Genomic DNA, 18,907 nt, shown 5'->3' on the forward strand with positions numbered 1-18,907 from the left:
TGTGGGCTCCAGGGGGACGCTGCCCGACTTGTCACATTTAAAGCAGATTTTTTGAGCTTTACTGTGACACCTCAGAAATGTGCAGGAGATTATTATATTTTGTGCTTATGTTATCACTCACAGGAAAGATCCTTACCTAAGACTATTATAAAGCATGGTAAAGGGGAGCCATTGTCAGAAGTCCCTGTATTGGGCAGCTGGGTAGCTCAGTGGATTGAGAGCCAGGCCTAGAGACGGGAGGTCCTAGGTTCAAATCCGGCCTCAGACACTTCCCAACTGTGTGACCCTGGGCAAGTCACTTGACCCCCATTGCCCACCCTTACCACTCTTCCACCTAGGAGCCAATACACAGAAGTTAAGAGTTTAAAAATGTTAAAAAAAAAAAAAAAAGAAGAAGTCCCTGTATTCCCAAAATGTAGTACCCATATACAAGCAGTTTTCAAGTACCTATGCACCAGGTGCTGAGGTTACAAAAAATAAAAACAATATGTATTCATATAAAAAGATGCAAAATATATGCCAAGGAAATGCAAGGAAATTGCATCAAGGACAGGCACTAAAAGCTGGTCTGAGGTAGTGGGAGCAGGAAAGGGCTTCATGTAAGAGATGGTATTTCAGCTGAGTTTTGAAGACAGCTAGAAATTCTAAGGGCATTTAGGTGGCACAGTGGATAGAGTGCTGGGCTGGAGTCAGGAAGCCCTGAGTTCTCATCTGGCCTTAGACACTTCCTAGCCTGTGCCTTAACCCTTTTCCTTCTGTTTCCTCATCTGTAAAATGAGCTGGAGAAGGAAGTGGCAAACCTGTATCTCTGCCAAGAAAACCCCAAATGGGGTCACAAAGAGTTCGGACACAAATGAAATGACTGAACAAAGACATTCTGAGAGGTGAAGTTGAAGAAAGGAAACATTTCAGCCTGGGGTTCAATCTAAGCAAAAGTATATCAACTCTCTGGAGGAAAAATAAAAAGCCTTTCCAACCTCTTCTCTTGTTGAAGAGTTTTGAAGTCTCTTCTTTTTGGTTCACATTTGAGGACCAGCCATTAAAGAAAGGCTAAAATAGGTGTTGGGAGTATGATGTAGTGGAAAAACTTGGAAGCAGTAAGACTTGCACTCAGATCCTTCCTCTGCCTCTTATTACCTGCCTGACCTTGTGTATATTATTTGAGTCTCAGCACCCTCATTTGCAAATTGAGGGTTCTTGACTGTCCCTTCCAATTATAATGTGCTCTGAAAATGTGATGAACTTCTCTATCTGATCGTCCTTTGTTTCATAATGATTGCATTTGGGGCATTATTTCCATCTCGATGACCTCATGGTGCTCAGACAACTCAACTTGGAGCCCTGGTTTTATTAAGATGTGGTATATAGATGCTGTCTAGACAGACAGTGTCCTCAAGAGCAGGGCAGGATAATGCTGGGTATTTATAGTACTGTTCATTCACCAAAAGATCCCTGTGTCTTTGACAAACAGCAAACTAACATTATTCTTTCTTCATCATAGGAAAAATGATGCCCACTAAGATAAATGACCTCAGCAAGCACCCCCACCCCCTTCCTGCCCTTGCTTGCTTCCTGTCAAAACAAATTGAAGTGGACATGTGCTTGTGTCAGAGATTTTAATGTCTGTTTGGGGACTTTATTTATCCCTAAGCATAACCTCACTCTAGAGGTACTTCAAATGCAGGTACAAGAGAATCCGTTAGCGATCAAGGAGGCAGAAACATACTTTTTGGGAACTGGAAGGCACCACAGTGGCCATCAGATCGACCCTGCACACCAAAAGATTTCCCACTGTGTGATACCTGACATAGAGTCATTCATTCCTCGACTTTAAGAGCCCCAAGGATGGGGGACCCACCACCATTCTACGCTGCCCATCCCACTTTTTGAGAGCTCTAATTGTTAAGAAGTGTATTCTGATCCTAAACATTAGTTAGCCTCCTCACAACTTCCACCCATTGCTCCTGGGGCTCAATGGAACAAGTCTTTTCCCTCTTCCACATGAGCTCTTCAGATACTTAAAAGCTTCTTCTCATGTTTCCCTACAAACTTCCTTTTCTCCAGGTTAAATATGCCTGCCCAATTCCTCCAAGCAACAAGACTTATTGCTCTTCTCTAGACACTGGCCAATCCGTCCGTATCCTTTCTAAATGTGGTGGCCAGTCCCAAACGCAGTACTCCAGATGAGGTCTGATGAGGGCAGAGGCCAGTGGCACTATCGCTTCACTATTCCAGCCCTCTTCATTCAGCTCTAGGTCTCATAAGCCTTATTTGGCTGCAGCATCACATTGCTGACTTGTAATGCTTAAAATCCCATACCAGAACTACTGCTCTCTGTCTATGCCTCACCCAAACCATGTTTGCAAAGATCATTTTTTTGTACCCAAGTGCAAGACTTTTTTGAGTCTGGCAAAACATTTTATTAGAAAGCCTGTTGCAGGGTAAACATACCTTTAAAATGAGATTTTTCTGGTTCTGATTAATAGGATTGTGGTTTTGGAAAGTACTTTAGAAAATCAGTCTCTAGTTTATATTTTTGCTCAGGAGTCTTGAATTGGACTTGCTGGGCAGCAGCCTGCTTCTCCAGTTCCACTCAACTCTGTCTTTTTCTCTAGCATCCCTTCCCCATTTATCATTTTAATGATTACACTCTGCCAAGCCTCAGCCTTGGATCGCTCTGACCATTTGCCACCTTTGATCCTACATATGTATTATTGAACAAAGATGGAGAAAATCATGCAAGTATTCTGATTGGCTCCAATATAGATTTATATTATACAGCCTCAATTAGACCCTCTTTGTTGCTAGGCAGTCCTTTTATACCTTTCTGAGTAGCTCACTGTCCCTCTCTTCATAAGAACTCTGCCAAACCTTGTCATCCCTCATCAAACCTACCATGGCTCCTCCTTCCACTACTTTCTTATTTGAGAACTTTGCCTAATGTTTTGTGGAAAAAATTGAGGCCATTCACCAGAAGGTCTCTCTCTCCTCCCATCTTCCTTATATCACTCATATGTCTTCTGCCACTATCTCCTTCACTCCTGTCTCACATGATGAGAGGCTTTACTTCTTACCAATGCTAACCCTTCTCCCTGCACAAGTGATCCCCATTCCATCCCATGTCCTTCAAGAGATTGCCCCCTCTGTCATCCCCACTCTCATTTATTTTCTGTATCTCCTTGTCTACTAGCCCATTCTCTACTGCCTATAAACATACCCATGTTCCCCTATCCTGAAAAAATTCACTTGGCTTTTGCATCCCGTCTAGTGATCATCCTTTATTTCTTCTGCCTTTTTTGGTTAAACTCCTTGAAAAGACCATCTACATTACAAAGTAGACCTGCAATTAATTGGTCTTCTATTTCTCTTCTTCTCTTCTTAATCCCTTTACAGTCTGGCCTCCAACCACTTCATTTCACTGAAATGCTGTCTCCAAAGTTGTCAGTGATCTCTAAGTCGCCAATTCCAATGGTTTTTCTGTCTTTATTCTCCTTGACTTCTTTTCAGTCCTTTGACACCAGTTATCACCTTCTCCTCCTTGATATTCTCTTCTCCCTAATACTTTCCTCTCTGCCTATCTGACCACTCTTCAGTCTCCTTTGCCGTATCTTCCTCTATGTCATGCCGCCTAACCAGAGATGTCCCACATAGTTCTTTGGGCTTTCTTTATTTGACAATCTCATAAATTCCCATGGATTCAGTTACTATCTCCATGCTGACAATTCTAATGTTTCCTTATCCTTCCCTAACTTTTCTGTAGACCTCCAGTCTTGAATCTCCTACTGCCTTCCAGTCATCAAATTCACTGTCCAGTAGACATCATAAACTCAACATGTTTAAAACCAAACTCATTATCTTTCCCCTAAACCTTCCCTATCATTGTAGAGAACATTATCCTGTGAGCCCCTCAGACTCATAACCTAAGTATCATATTTAACTCCTTGATATCTATCTCACCCTGCCTATCCAATCTGTTGCCAAAAACATCTCATGAATACACCTCCTTCTCTACTGACTTTGCCACTACTCTGTTCTAAGCCCTCATCACCTCCCACGTAAAGTCCTGCAATAGTCTGCTAGTGGGTTTGCCCACTATGAGTCTCTCCATTCCAGTTCAGCTTCCCTTGAGCCATCCAAGTGATTTTCCTAAAGCACAGTTCCAGTCACATCACCCTTCATACTCAATAAGCTCCACTGACTCCCAATTGCCTCCAGGATCAAATACAGAATTCTCTGGTTAGCCATCAAAGCCCTTCATAACCTAGTCTCCTCTGTCCTTTTCTGACTTCTTTCACCTTTTTGTCCACCATACTCTTTGACCCAGTGGCCCTGGCCTCCTGGCTGTTCCTTCAATAAGACAATCACTTTATCTGCCTATCTGTGACTATCCTCCAAGCCTGGGGCATCTCCCTCTTTCATATCTGTATTCTAGCTTCCTTTAAATCACAACTAAAAACCCACCTTTTACAGGAAACTTTTTACAATTCCTCTTAATTTTAGTGCCTTCCCTCTGTTAACTGTTTTCTATTTATCCTTCATTCTAGCTTCTTTGTATGTGCCTGTTGTCTCCTCCTTTCTATTGTGAGCTCCTTGAGGTCAGGGGCTGTCTTTTGCCTCTTTCCTATGTCCACAGCACTTTGTATAATACCTGGCACATAGTAGGTGCTTAATAAATTAATAAATCAACTGACTGACTTTCTCACATATTCCTTTCCCTGGAAGCAACCCCCATTTACCTTTTCAGCCTTTTTGATATTCCTTCACAAGACACTGTCTCCTGACTCATTGCTCAGAGACTCATTGCCTTTCCACTGGCTGCCCACCCATGCCTTCAGTTCCCAGCTAAAGCCTACTTTCCACACAAGGCTTTTCTTGATTTCCATTAGTTATTTCTTCCCTCTCTCAATTATCTCCAATTTATCGTGTGTATATTTTGCTTGTATGTAGTCCTTTGGGTGCTATCTCTCTCCCCCTTTAGATTGCAAACACCTTGAAAACAAGGACTATCTTTTCCCTCCTTTGTATCCTCAGCATCTAGCAGAGTCTGGCTCATGGCAGATAATAAGTGGCTATTGACTGACTGAACCTAACTTTTTTTTAGTTTAGTTCTGATTAACTGAATAAAATGCAAATTTTGCCACTTTCCTTTTCTTCAAAATAGGGAGAATTAGAATAATACAAGGGGTGGCAGAGTCATTAAATAACCTTATCAGTTTAATTCCTTTAAACTGGACTGAAAATAAATACTGTATGACATAATCATAGTATGCTAAAAATAAAGACCTAAAAAAGACGTCATCTTTAGAGGCATAGCTAAAATGAAGCAGCCCTATGACTACGGTATATTATGCTCCCTGTTGAAGTGTCCCAAGTTCCAGGATTTGTGGCTGGCATCTCTGATAATAAGATAAAAAGAGATGTCACTCAGGTTTGCTCACATTTATCCAATTTACTGTGGTCCTGGATGAAATGCCATCTCTTTACCTTGCATCATACAAATAATAATTCCAAACAGATATATCTTTCTAAGTGATTGGGAATCAAATAATTTCATGACTGGTGGCATAGTCATACTCCTTATGTGGTATTTCCCTCTGAGACAAGAAATACACAATTTTCTCCGTGCAACTTTTTCCAGAAGAAAAGAGCTAAGATGAACATCTCCCTTGTCAACCAAATAGTTATCCATCCCAGCATTATTTATTTTCAAAATATATCTAGTAGATCAGGAAGTATAGTGCCAAAAACTGTAAAACAGAAGTGGCTGATTTTGATAGCACTTACAGAGTCTATGAGAGTAAATCTCTGCAATATCTTTCTCCAAGAAATATTAAATCATTCTTTGAACTTACCACTTTCCTCACCCATCATCCCTAAGCAACTAATCCTATTTTCCAGCTAGGGCAAAATAATTCTTCTTAAACTATTTCTATTAATTTCCTGTTTGTACCATTTAAGTATTTCATAACTTCAAGGAAATAGGTAAATAAGAAACTTGCAAGTTTTACTTTTATTCTGCATTTACACACATTAAACTGGGTGATAATTTTGTTTGATATTCATTCCCTACCCCTACTTCAATCCTTTCATCTTTTGTCAAGAGGTCACAGGCCTACAGAATGTATTTTCACATTCCAACTGTTCTAAAAATTTCTGATTTGCTACAGATGATAAAGTTTTTACAGTACACAGCACATTACCCTTTTGGGGTTAAGCACATTTTTATGTTGCTATAAAATATCATGCTAGTAGTGTAGCTTATCTACAGAAGTTCTGTCATTTGTTGACAAGTTGTTAATGAGAGACTCTAAGGATAAATTCTATTCACTGTGAAGAATTTCTTTCAAATAGATATTTATTTTCTTTTAGAAACTCAGCCCTTATACTTAACTTTTTTTTACCAGTTTTTTTTCTTTAGAAATCTTCCCCTAGTAAAAAACAGAACATTCAAGATTCTAAAAGTTTTACCTAACTTTTTTTAGAATTTGAGGAAATATTTAGGAAATAACAATATGGAATAAGTTGCATATATTTGTGTCTCTCTAACCCATCCCACAGACCTGAGAGTCCAGTAATTTCCCCTGGGGTATAATTGCAGTTTGCTGCTAAGACAAAATTTCCTGAATAGCCCAACATTTTTCAGTTACTTTTGTTGTATTTGTGACAATGGTTACAAATTTGTTTTCAAAATATATATGGTAGATTAGGAAGTATAATGCCAAAAACTGTAAAACAGAAGTGGCTGATAATAGCCTTGGAGGAGCTCCTATGACCTAATGCCCAGGAAGGTTCTAGTGGGAGTGGATTGGTTCTACAATTCCCTTTAAGGGATTTTCATTAACTTCTTTGGACCATATCCAACTGGAAAGACTCCAGAATCACTCTGCTCACCTTGGGGTTTTGGAACTAGGAACTGGTCTAGGTTAGGACAACTTGGTAATAATAAGTTTAAGAAGATTCATTGGGACCTACAGCACAGTGAGAAATGAGGAACTCTTGAGTTACTCCCTCTCCCCAGTCCCACCACTCAGGTTTAGGTGGGGAACAAGAATTTGTTGTTTCTGACACCTGGGCATATTTTGAGTTTCAGAGCCAACTAGAAGTAACAAGGTGATGAGGTAATTTTTTTTTTTTTTAAATCTAGCATACTAAAATGCATGCATCTAAATGGCTCATTTAAATTAGTCATCTTGGACATTTATTCCAGTAGGAGACTGCATGTTGTACCAGCAAGGGCACTCATTTGGACAAAGTCCTAGTTTTAAATCTCAGCTGTGCTGCTTACTTTCTGTGTAACCATGGGCAAGCCACTTAATTAAATCATCCAAATATCAATTTCCTCATCTACAAAATGAAACTAAAATGCTTTTTAAGGTGCCTTCCATTCCTAAAATCTGTGATTGTGCTTAATATGATTATAGGATGTTGTAACTTACATCTTGTAAAGAGGTAGGGGAAGAAAGATAGAAGAAAGACAAAAAAGATAGAAAGCCTAATGTGGTAAGGGCAAATGGAGGGATCCATTCAGTGGGCTAGCAAGCGTTTTAAGTATCTGCTGTGTCAGGCACTGTGCTAAGCTCCTAAGATTTCCACAAAGGACTATGAAATAGAAAAAAATAAATGAAAAAAAACTGCTAAATACTGGTGATACAAGTACAAAAGTGAGAAACCTCAGCCCTCAAGGAGTTTCCATTTTAATAGGGAGACACAGTCATATAGGGGAGTAAGGCCCTAGGAAGGGAGTTTTCCTCAGTGGATAGAGCACCAGACATGGAGACAGGAAGTCCTGAGTTCAAATGTGTTCCCAGACACTTCTGAACTGTATGACCCCAGACTTAACCCCATTGCCTAGCCCTTACTGCTTCTCTGCCTCAGAACTGGTATTTCATATTGATTCTAAGACAGAAGAAAATCATTGAGACAGTGAATAGCATCTTTGAGCAGTTGATTGATCGAGCCTCTCCAACAGCAATGTTAGTATTGTTATGATTATAATTTTAGGAAGGTAGAGGGAAGAAAGGGAGTATACGTACAGCCTCAGGATGGAGGGCAAGAAGATGGCCAGGGTAAATACACAGATAGGATGTGAAACCCAGTCTGGAGCCCTCTAAGATAGCCTGGGCTTAGAAGTTTGTACTCACTAACCAGGCAAGCCTGGGAATGAAGTTCCAGATGTCAGTGGCCAAAGTCCCCTAAGACACAGACTCTGGATGTTGGGTGATCTAAAGTGCAGTGACAAAGTGTCTTGCCAGCTGGGATAGGAAGTATGATCTGGGGCTGGTTAATTATATCCTTGATTGTGTTTGCATCCTTAACTTCCAGTCAGGATGCCTCAGCTCCAGGGTGTGAGGAGACAATTGCTTTGAGCGGGGTTGATCAGAGAAAATTTCATGATGGGGATGGCACCTGAGAGAGGGCTTTGAAGGGTAAAAAGGATTTCAACAGCCTCTCTTCAGATGCTTGTATGGTGGCACATGGAGTAGTCTACATTTCATTTTAACCCTAAGTGACTATTTGAGAAACTATGTCTGAAATAGCTCAAAAAAAACGATTTAATTTGGGTACAAAAGTTGTGTAGGGAGCCTAAGAGAAGAAAATTAAGATGTTCAAAGGTATTTTTTTTTTATCTGATTACCAAAGAGAGACTGAGTTTAATAATGGGAGAGGGGTCAGAGTTGGAAGTCACCTAACCTAGAGGGACATAAAATTGGTTAATTTCTTCAAGGAGATAATGTAAATAGAAAATAAAAAAAAAAACACCTAGAAAAGAGAACTGATGTTGGGGAGGATGTAGAACATAGGAGTAGCCAGAGACATTGGAAATAAATCCAAGCTTGTGTCATGGAAAAAACATAAGTAAGTCTGCAGTGTCAAATACTTCAAGGAGAATGCATGCTGATCACAAGCCTATGGCAATATAGAGGTTGATGGGATAGCTTTAATAGTAGATAGGAGGTGGAGGATCTTTGTGAATAGGGCTACCAGGTATAGAACTAAGAGATCAAAGAAAGAAGGAAAGGACACATATTTACAAAGATATTTATGGCAGCAATAAAGATCTGCCTGTCGCCCTCCCCAGGTTGAAAAGAAAAGGAAAAAAATTTAAAGGGTCATTGTAGCACTTAAAAAATCCACAGCAGAAAGTTCAAAAAGAGATATAGGTAAGCAGGACTAATGTTGAAACAGACATGTTGAACTTAGGATTTTTTTTTCAAAATGCAAGCTGTGTAGAATAGAGATTCATTTTTCACTTACAATTAGAATGGAAATGTTCAGAACAACAAAATTTTTTTAAATTCAAGTGAATGGGACAAAAGGCCTATCCATACAAAAATATTCATGACAACTGTTATAGCAAAGAACTATAAACAAATGGGTATTGATTTATTAGATAATGATAATTAAAAACTATGGCTTATGTATGTAAGAGAGTATACTTATTTAATAATAAATTAAAAATGAAGAATTCAGAGGTATATGGGAAGGTTATATCAATTTATACAGAACAAAATAAACAGAACTGAGAGTAATATACAAAGTGACTGCAACAAGGTAAACAAAAATAATTCTAAGCAGAAGTCTAACCTTGATTATTGAAAAAGTAATGAAATTCTCAGACAGGAGATAATGAAATATACCTCCTTCATGGCAAAGAGGTGAGGGACTGTTACTATAGAATATTATATATAATTTTAGATGCCCATAGACAAATCATTTCTCAGAATTTTCCACAGTGGGAGTTCCCCATTGGATGGAATTACAGGCCTGGATTATCAACCTCTTCCAACAAAATGAAGGAAAACAGATTTTTAAAATATTTAACAAAATTAATTTAAAGTTTTTCAAGGATCACATAACCTCCATATTTTTAAAGGTAAAACTAAATATGCCAATAGAAACTGAGAGTTTGAAGATACTAGATCTTCAAGATAATTGAGAAAGTTAGATCTGGAGATTGGTAGAAGAATCTACCTTAAAAAATAAGAGGGAGTCTTTTTGCTTCTGCATCTGAGAATTAATGTAGAGCTAGAAATACTTTGGTCCAGGGGACAAGAAAAGTGAAAGAAGCTTGTTGTATTTATCCTTTGCAACTTGAGTTTCTTTTACACCTCATTATCACTTTGGATTTGGAGAATTTATCTGATGTTGATACTTTGTAGACACAGTGGGATAATTTTGATCCTCTCAAGTTATGTTGAAAGCCAGGTCATTGGTCAGAGGATTGGAGGATCAATAAAAATTGGAAATCTAAAACGGTCAGTTAGCAAGCATTTATTAAGTATTTGCTATGTGCCGGGCACTATGCTAAGCAATAGGAACACAAATAGAAGCATACTCTCTATATAGGTCTTTCCATGTTTGTTTGTTTAATTAACCTGTTCATCATTTCTTATAGAATAGTAGTATTCTGTCACAATCAGATACCACAACTTGTTTAGCCATTCCTGAATTGATGGTTTTAAAGTGTATTAAAATGTTGTATCAGTTCTCTTTTTTTTTGTCTTTTCTTATCTCTATCACTAGCTTCCCACTCCCCCTCTACTCAGTACTTCTCAAATAAAAGCCTCCCTTGTAAGAAATAATAGTGCAAAACAAACAAAACAAATCAATGTATTGACTATATCTAAAAATATAGATCTTATTCTGCCCCTTTGATCTGTCACTCTGTGCCCTGTGTGTGTGTGTAAATTTCATTAGAAGTCTCCTTAAAAATCATGATTGGTTCATGAATTGGCCCTAGAGCCTTTCAGAGTTTTAATTACATATTATTGTTGTCACTATGTAAATTCTAAACTAAATTTTAAAATTAATATGATTATATCAGGATTCTTTATTTGCAAAAAAATGTTATGATATGGTTGAGCCTGCCTCTGGACCATCTAGGATATCTCTTGGCAAAGAAGTCATTCCATAATAACACCAGTAGGAGCTCCCAGTGAAAAGTACTGAGAAAGTGAGCAAAACAAAAGTGAGTCCTGAAGTCAGAGAATTCACTAGAGCTGGAATGGATTCTGACAAGTTTATAACAAGTCAAGAGGTTTTCTTTGTTCTTGGCTTTAACTGTCTGCTTATCAAGCTGACTAATGAATATCAGCTGACATTCAAAAAAAAATAGATGCAGGTTGGGTCTGCTTTATGGGAAGAGCCCAAGACTGAGTCAGAAGATTGGAATTCTAAGTCCTGACCAAAATAGATAGTTAGCCTTGCTGCATACCCTGACCAGAGAATACATGCTATTTCCTCAGCTTTGAACTCTTTTACCTGACTCAGTACAATGTCAGATCTGAAATCAGTCATGTTGTAAGGGTTTATCATTGTTGATAGTACAGATCAGGCAAGAAAATGGGAAGGGGTGTTCTAAATCTATCCACAGTTAGGAAATAGCTCAAGGCACATATCCAAATGATCCTATGATCTGTACATCTTTCACATCTACCTCCATTCACATAATCCTTGCCCGTTTTCAGGAACTTTTCACTTCCTGCTCAGACTATTTCAAAAGCCTTCTCTTTATTCTCCCTGTTTCAAGACTCTTCCCTACTTCAATTTATACTCCAAGATGTCAACAGACATTAATTTAATCAATTAATTAAGTTAATTGATTCTATCCTCAGCTTAAGTGCTGAAGAAAGAAAAGCAAAAAGCAATTCCTTCCCTCAAGAGACTTACATTCTAATGGGGGAGACAGCATGTAAGTGACTAAGTACAAATGAGATGTGTGCAGAACAGATTAAAGGTCACCTCAAAAGATGGTGCTAGCACCAGGGAGACTCGGAAGAGCTCTTTGCAGATGAGATAGTTGAGACTTGAAGGAAGCCAAGAGATAAAGATGAGGTCAGGAAAAATGTACTCAATCAAGAGAGGAACAGAAGAAAAAACAAGCATGCACACTTTATCAGAGCCAAGCTTCAAAGCCTCATGATGAACCAGGACTTGAAATATATGACCTCCAAATAATCTTCTTACACCTTACACTCTGCCACATACTCTGCAATCCAGCAGAGTACCTCTTTACCTCCTTGCTGTTCCTCAAACAAGAGAACCTGTCCCCCAACTCTAGGCATTTTTCTTGGCCGTCCCCTCACACTGGCAACTCTCCTTCTTTCTCTCTGCCTTCTGGCCTCCTACAAGTTTCAAATCAAGTGCCACCTACAGGAAGTCTTTCCCAGGCCTTAATCTTAGTACTTCCCTCACTTAATTATCTGTCTCAAGCTTATCCTGTCTGTGTCTCATTTGTACATTGATGTTTCTCTGGCATCTTCCCCATTAGACTATAAACTCCTTGAGAGCAGGGATTGCCTCCCTTTGTATCCCCACTGCTCAGCATAGTGTCTCTTAGTAGGCACTTAATAAACATTTGTTTGCTACCTAACTGACTGAGGAACAGCAAGGAAGCCAGAGTAAATGTAAGAGGGAATTAATAAGGTGTAAGAAGACTGAGAGGTAGGCAGGTGCCAGGTTAGAGAAGGGCTTTAAAACCCAAAGAGAGGATTTTCTGTTTCATCTTGAAGGTAATAAGGAACCACTAGAGTTAGTTGAATAGGAGGATGGCATGATTGTACTTGTACTTTAGGGAGATCAACTTGTCAGCCAAGTGTAGGATGGATTGGAGTAGGAAGTCACTGAACCAGCAGTAAAACCAACCAGTAGGTTATTGCAGTAGTCTGATGGGAAGTGATCAGGACCTATGCCAGGGTATAGTGGAGGTGGCAGTATCGGAGGAGGGAAGAAAGAGGGCACCACCTTTTCATAAGATCTTTCTTAATCCTTCCCAACCCCTAGTTGCTAGTGCTTTTTTCTTCCCAAACTAGTTCTTATTGGAGATGAGAAGTCTTGGATTCAAATCTGGCCTCAGATCCTTCACTTAACCCCAAATTAACCACCCCTTACAGCTCTTCTGACTTGGAACCAATACTTTTAGTAATTCTAAGACAGCAGATAAGGGTTTAAAAAAAACACCTTGTTCCTATTTATTTTATATATAATATAAAAATAATATATAATATATATTATGATATATATTATAATATAAAAATAAAATATAATATATATATATTGCATCCATACTTCTATACATACAGATTGTGTCCCCAATAGAACATATGCTCCATTAACTCAGAATATGTTCCATTTTAGTCTTTATGTCTATAGCACCTAACACAATAGCTGGTCCATTGCAGGTGCTTGATAAATACGTGATTATTTCATTGTGGATCAGTAACATCATAACTATATGTGAAAAATAGACTATAGTACACCCATACTAGATTGTTGATCCTTAAAAGTCTGTTAGAATGTCTCAAGTGTGCTGGAATCAATGATAGAAACACTTTTGAATTGTTACTGCCCAAAGGTTAATAGGGCAGTTAGGTGGCACAGCGGATAGAGTACTGGGTCAGGGGTCAGGAAGACTCCTCTCCCTGAGTTTAAATCTGGCCTTAGACACTTCCTAGCAGTGTGGCCCTAGGCAAGGCATTTCACCCTGTTTGCTCAGTTTCCTCATCTATAAAATGAACCAAGCAAGTCTAGCAAACAATTCCAATATCTTTGCCAAGAAAACCCAACTGGAACCATGAGGCATCAGGTGGGCACAATTGAAATGACTGAATGACAACAATGGTATTAATACCTCAGTTTTTTCCCTTTTTTTTCAAGCCAGGATGCTTCCGGTCACCAAACTCATTAGAAAAAGAGAGATGGCACACTAGTCTGGTGTTACATTCAATACAAAATGGGGGTATTTGGCCCCTCAGAACATCCTTAATGAATATTGTCTATGCACGACATATTATCCTAACCATTTGGGAACTGGGCCTGCTCCTAATCTGTCCTGTGCTTATAATAATTGATGTTTGTTTTGGAGCGGACCTGTAATTTTATGAATATAGGGAATTCCCTGTGAGGAAACCCCCACTAATATCCCTAAAACCGCATGCCCTCTGCATTTATATATTTAGAGCAGAAGCTCTTGACCTGTGATCTGTGACTTTCAAAAAAATGTTGGTAACTGTATTTCAATGTTATCAGCTTCCTGTGTAATCTTACAGAATTTATACTTTACAAACATTTCAGGAAGGGGTCTGTAGGCTTCATGGCGTAAGAATGGCTAAGAACCCCTGCCTTAGAGAGTCATCAAGGGTCACAAAGCCTGTCTCAGGGATTGGGCTTGATTCTGTGACTAGCTAGCTCTTTAGCCATTACCTTGTGCTTTCCTTTTTTTTTTACATAGCCTTATATTTTGCTTTTAAAGCTTATAGAATGAAATAGTTCATGTGTACCTATATAACATAACTCCAAAGAATTATCACAGATAGGACCTTTAACCTTAGTAGCACTGCATTATTCTGGACTCTGGGATTCACTAGAGAGTTGATGCAGAGTGAGTTCTAACACTTTCTCATCACTTTGATTTGGGGGGTGGAAGGTGGAGAAAGGGGGAATCCATAGGAAACTTGTAAACAGAGGAGTATGCAACTTGAATGTGAATGTGCAACCTTCCTTCTTGTCTTCAGCTGTATAGAATAATGCATTTTCCTTTTTACTTGGCATGGTTTCCCTGGGGTCATCCACATTAGGGCTAAAATCCTACTTGACTAATTCTCTTCTCTCTAAAATAGTCTTACTGAATGTATTTTATTTTTAAATCTTGATATCAGCTTTGCTTCTTTCTGTCAAATTCTTATATTCTCTCGGCCTCCCAATCAATATGAATTCCTTTACTAGCCTGCAGTCCTTAAATCTGTACTCTGCCACACTTTAAGGTGCCTCCTTAACCAACTCATTCCTTTCAAAATCCTGTCTCAACTGCTCCTCCCAGTGGACATGCTCACCATTAGCTGACTTCACAGCGAGAGGCCCTCATCATGACTGTTTAGTGTAAAAGACCTTAGAGGAGGCTCCAGTTTCTCAAGAGTCACATGGAATGGGTTTTTTTTTTTTAAGTGTTTTTAAATGTAATTTTCAACTGCTTAAAAAAACTGGGGAAAAGATTGTGCATGCTTATACTATTTAGTTCTGTTTCTCTAAAACCTCTGTGCTCAACCACTAAGAAAGGAAAAGCTCCCTGAAACGCTTAGAATATATGCCTCAGAAGAGCAGGAATGGATTTATTTTGGAAAGTTAAGCAGCTGACATCTTGGGAATTACCATAAAGACACATATACCGCACAAGAAAAACAACATTAGAACACTTTATACGGTTATGAAACTGGAAGGGGAAAAAAAGTGAAGTGGACATTTGCTGTTCCTTCCCATATGTTGATGGCTGCCTGTACGGTGGCAGGGAGGCATTTTGCTCCTTTGGCTCTTTAAGGGGACGGCTGAGCCAACTGATTCCCTTTATTGCTCAATATTGCCATAGGATCAACGCTACTCAGCCACTTAACGTCATGATAATGAAAAGATTATTGATGAATGATTTAAGTGGCTTTCTATTTTAGCCTTTCCTATTGGAATTACAGAATTATCCAAACCTGATTTCTTCGGTGCTCTCGTAGGTACTCTTCTTATAGCCTGGCTTCTCCCTTTATTGGTTTGTTTTTATTTACATTTTTTGTTTTTCTGAATGCTCTCTTGTGCAGAACACATACACCAATGCTGATAAATTACTAGAAGCAGCTGAACAGCTGGCTCAGACTGGAGAATGTGACCCAGAAGAGATTTATCAAGCAGCCCATCAGCTCGAAGACCGGATACAAGATTTTGTTCGGAGGGTTGAACAACGCAAGATCTTGCTAGACATGTCTGTTTCTTTCCACACACATGTAAAGGAGGTAAGGCGTCCATAGCCAGCGTATTTCTAACCTAAATTTCTAGCCAGTTGAAAAGCAACCCTTTCTAGGAGCAAATGTGAATCTTGTTGAAGTGTAGTTTGTGAAAGTAGATTAGAAAAGTAATTCATCTTCGGTTATAGGTATTACATGTATCTTTTTATTTGGTTGACTTCAGTTCTCATCACTCTCTCTTTCTTACTTGGAATCTTTGTAAGAGACTAGGTTATTGGTAGGTCTCTTCCAGTTGTTTTCATTCAAAGAAGAATGTGATAAATGCTTTTTCAAGGAGTTTGAAGGAAAAGGGAAGAATATATGCCATAGAAACATAAAAGGGATATTTCTATACAGATAGCCTTTCTTTCTGTCTCTAGAGTGACTCTCTAAGGTATTTTTGTTGTTGTTAATAGGAGTTTGAATCTGTCTCTTAGTCATGTGGCTGAAATCATGACTGCCTCCAGATTTTATCAGACCAAGTAGCTCTTATCAAATGCAAAGATTGGTATTAAAGTTATAGAGGGATGCACCTAGGAGAATGTTGAGAAGTTGAGATTAACTTAATGATGTTAACTAGATACACATTTCTTTTTCAAAAATTTCTAAAAAAATAAATTCCAAGTTGTCTGGTTGACATCATTTAGTTAATGTTAGGGCAGTAAGTGGGACAGGGTGATTGGGGAGAGATATTTAATATGTTATTTAGAACATGGTAAAGGCGTGAATTCATGTTATTCTGACTCTTCATGTAATATTAATCAGAAGCCTTAACTGTTGTCTTATGTTAATTACAGAGTTTATATTTTAATTTTGTTGCATTATTTTGTTTCTTTTGGAAGAAAATGTATCTCGCTTGTTCCTTTCAGACCAGATGATGGCAGCTTAGTAATTATTATATTAGCTATTGGAGATGGGAAGGGCAAAGGTTTAGCATTTTTTTCAATAGCTATTTTCCAGGAGAAATGCTTTTATGTGGAATTTTTCCCCTTTCTAGAAAGACAGGGTATGAAGAGAAGGTCCTTTTCAAAATACAAGTTTACTGAAATTTTAGAAGAGAATGAGCACAGACAAAACAGAAGCTAACAACCTTACTATGTCACTTCCTGTGATTTCAAATTTTGATAACTGTGAGGGATGGAAAAGTTTCCTACCTCATAGAAGGACTATTTTGTAATATAGTTCTATGTAAATGGGAATGAGATAACCCTTCAGTATCATGTAATAAAGTAAGAAAGACTGTGAGATTTGTACACATTTTGGATAAGATATAGTGACATTAGGGGAGAAATCACTTGGGGGAAAGAGCAAGATCTGGCCATTATTTCAGAGGGACTTTTAGTTACATGATCTCTTTGGACCTGTTTCCTCAACTGTAAAATGAGGAGCTGAGCTAGATGATAATGATAATGAGAGCTGACATTTATATTACACTTTGAACTTTTGTTACAAAATGCCCTACAGAAATGATTTAATTTCATTCTAACATAACATTTTGAAATAAACACTACAAATATGTTATTATTCCCATTTATGATAAAGAAACTAAGGCTCAATTTTTTCATATGCAGAAAAAGGAGGAAGATGATTAGACTGGAAAATTTTAAGGTCATTTCCAGCTCCCACAATTCTACCAAATAATTTCAGAAATATAAACTTTGGAACCAAATAATTGTCCATTGCCTTAACTACAAAAGTCTCCAACTTTAAATGATTAATGTTCCCAATTTTATTTTTAAGTACTAAGAAGATATTTTTTCCTAGAAAAAATGTCATACATACCAGTTAGGTTCCCAGAGCAGCACAAGCCTACTTGTTCACATAATAAGGCTGGAAATACTTTGTATTTGCAATAAAAAATAGTAGAAAATAACAATGCTAGTAATTAAACAAAATTTTAAAATAGCAATCTCATTCTAACTCTATAAATCCTGCAAAAGTTAGCAGAAAATGAATTTTAAGTTTTGTTTTGTTTTGTTTTATCTCAAATGCTGACGTGAGAGTGAGTAAAAAGCAAATTTAGAGAAGAATGAGGAAGTAAATGAAACTTTTGTGGAGGTGCCACAGGGTTTTTCTGTAAACTTTTAAGAGTTTCAGAGGTTATGGCATTGGTTCCTCATTATTTCTAATTTCACTTCAAAACTTTGCCTTTTTTTTTGTCTTGTGACAAGGAATATTAATATCCCCACCAACATTCATGTTTCTTAGCCACAGGTAGGGGTCTTTTGAAGAATAGAAATGGAAAGAAATAAGTGACAAGAGATGGTAGTTATGTGTATGAATGATTCCCAGCTGGGGAATTAAGTTCTGAGAGCATGCTTGTAACTGTCACCAAAGGGTAGTGATTAAGGGAATTTTTTTTAAAAATCTAGATCTATGATTTCATCTCTGTAAGAGGCTCCAATCTAGAAACCACCTTTAATAATGCAAATCAGCAACTTTTCTGACATTTTTATTCTTGAAAAATCGTCTAGAGAGTTTAGTGGTTAGATGGCTTGTCTATGGTCCACCAGCTTAGTATGGATCAGAGGCAAAAATTGCACCCATTCTTCCTCCACCTCACCCTCATTCCCAAAAGCCTTTTCCCTCTCTAGAAAGGGGAGAAGAAATTGTCATAGTTCTTCATGCTGACCACTAGGGGGCACCATCAGACAAGGACACACTGGGGGAAGAAATGTGATGGAATGAGAAGAGCTATGGACTAATATTTCAAAGCACTTTATTTTATCCGCAGGCCACCTTGAACAAGTCACTTCCTCTCTCAGTGTCTCACCTATAAAGTGAGGGTTTTAGACTGGGTGGTGTGGAAGGGCCCTTCCTGGTTTGATATTCTAATTGCTATCTAGAGCACTTTGGGAGAGAAGAATGGAATAAATATCTTTTAAGGATAGATGTCAAAGAGAGACAGTGTGAAATAAATTAAAGATTCCTCCACATAGATCATAAAGTCAGTCACTCAACAAGTAAGATTTTGTGCCAAGCACTGTGCTAGACAGAGGATAACAACTATAAAAATGAAATGGCCAATGGCAGCTGGGTGGCTCAGTGGATAGAAAGCCATGAACATTCTCTCTGGGGAAACGAGATACACATGTAAAGGTAAAGACAAAATCAAATAACTAGACATTCCTATGGAGGGGGAC

The 18,907-nt window shown here is 38.3% G+C and overlaps 1 protein-coding gene across 1 annotated transcript in view; it reads left to right on the plus strand.

Moving 5' to 3' along the window:
- Window positions 1-18,907, plus strand: part of TRIO (trio Rho guanine nucleotide exchange factor) — a 515,315-nt gene that overhangs the window by 295,395 nt on the left and 201,013 nt on the right. Inside the window, exon 11 of the mRNA XM_044665522.1 lies at window positions 15,582-15,773. Coding sequence (XP_044521457.1) covers window positions 15,582-15,773 — 192 coding nt within the window. The remainder of the gene's footprint in view (window positions 1-15,581; window positions 15,774-18,907) is intronic.

Source organism: Gracilinanus agilis, chromosome 1 (genome assembly GCF_016433145.1).
Source record: "Gracilinanus agilis isolate LMUSP501 chromosome 1, AgileGrace, whole genome shotgun sequence".
In the NCBI taxonomy this organism is placed as follows: Eukaryota; Metazoa; Chordata; class Mammalia; order Didelphimorphia; family Didelphidae; genus Gracilinanus; species Gracilinanus agilis.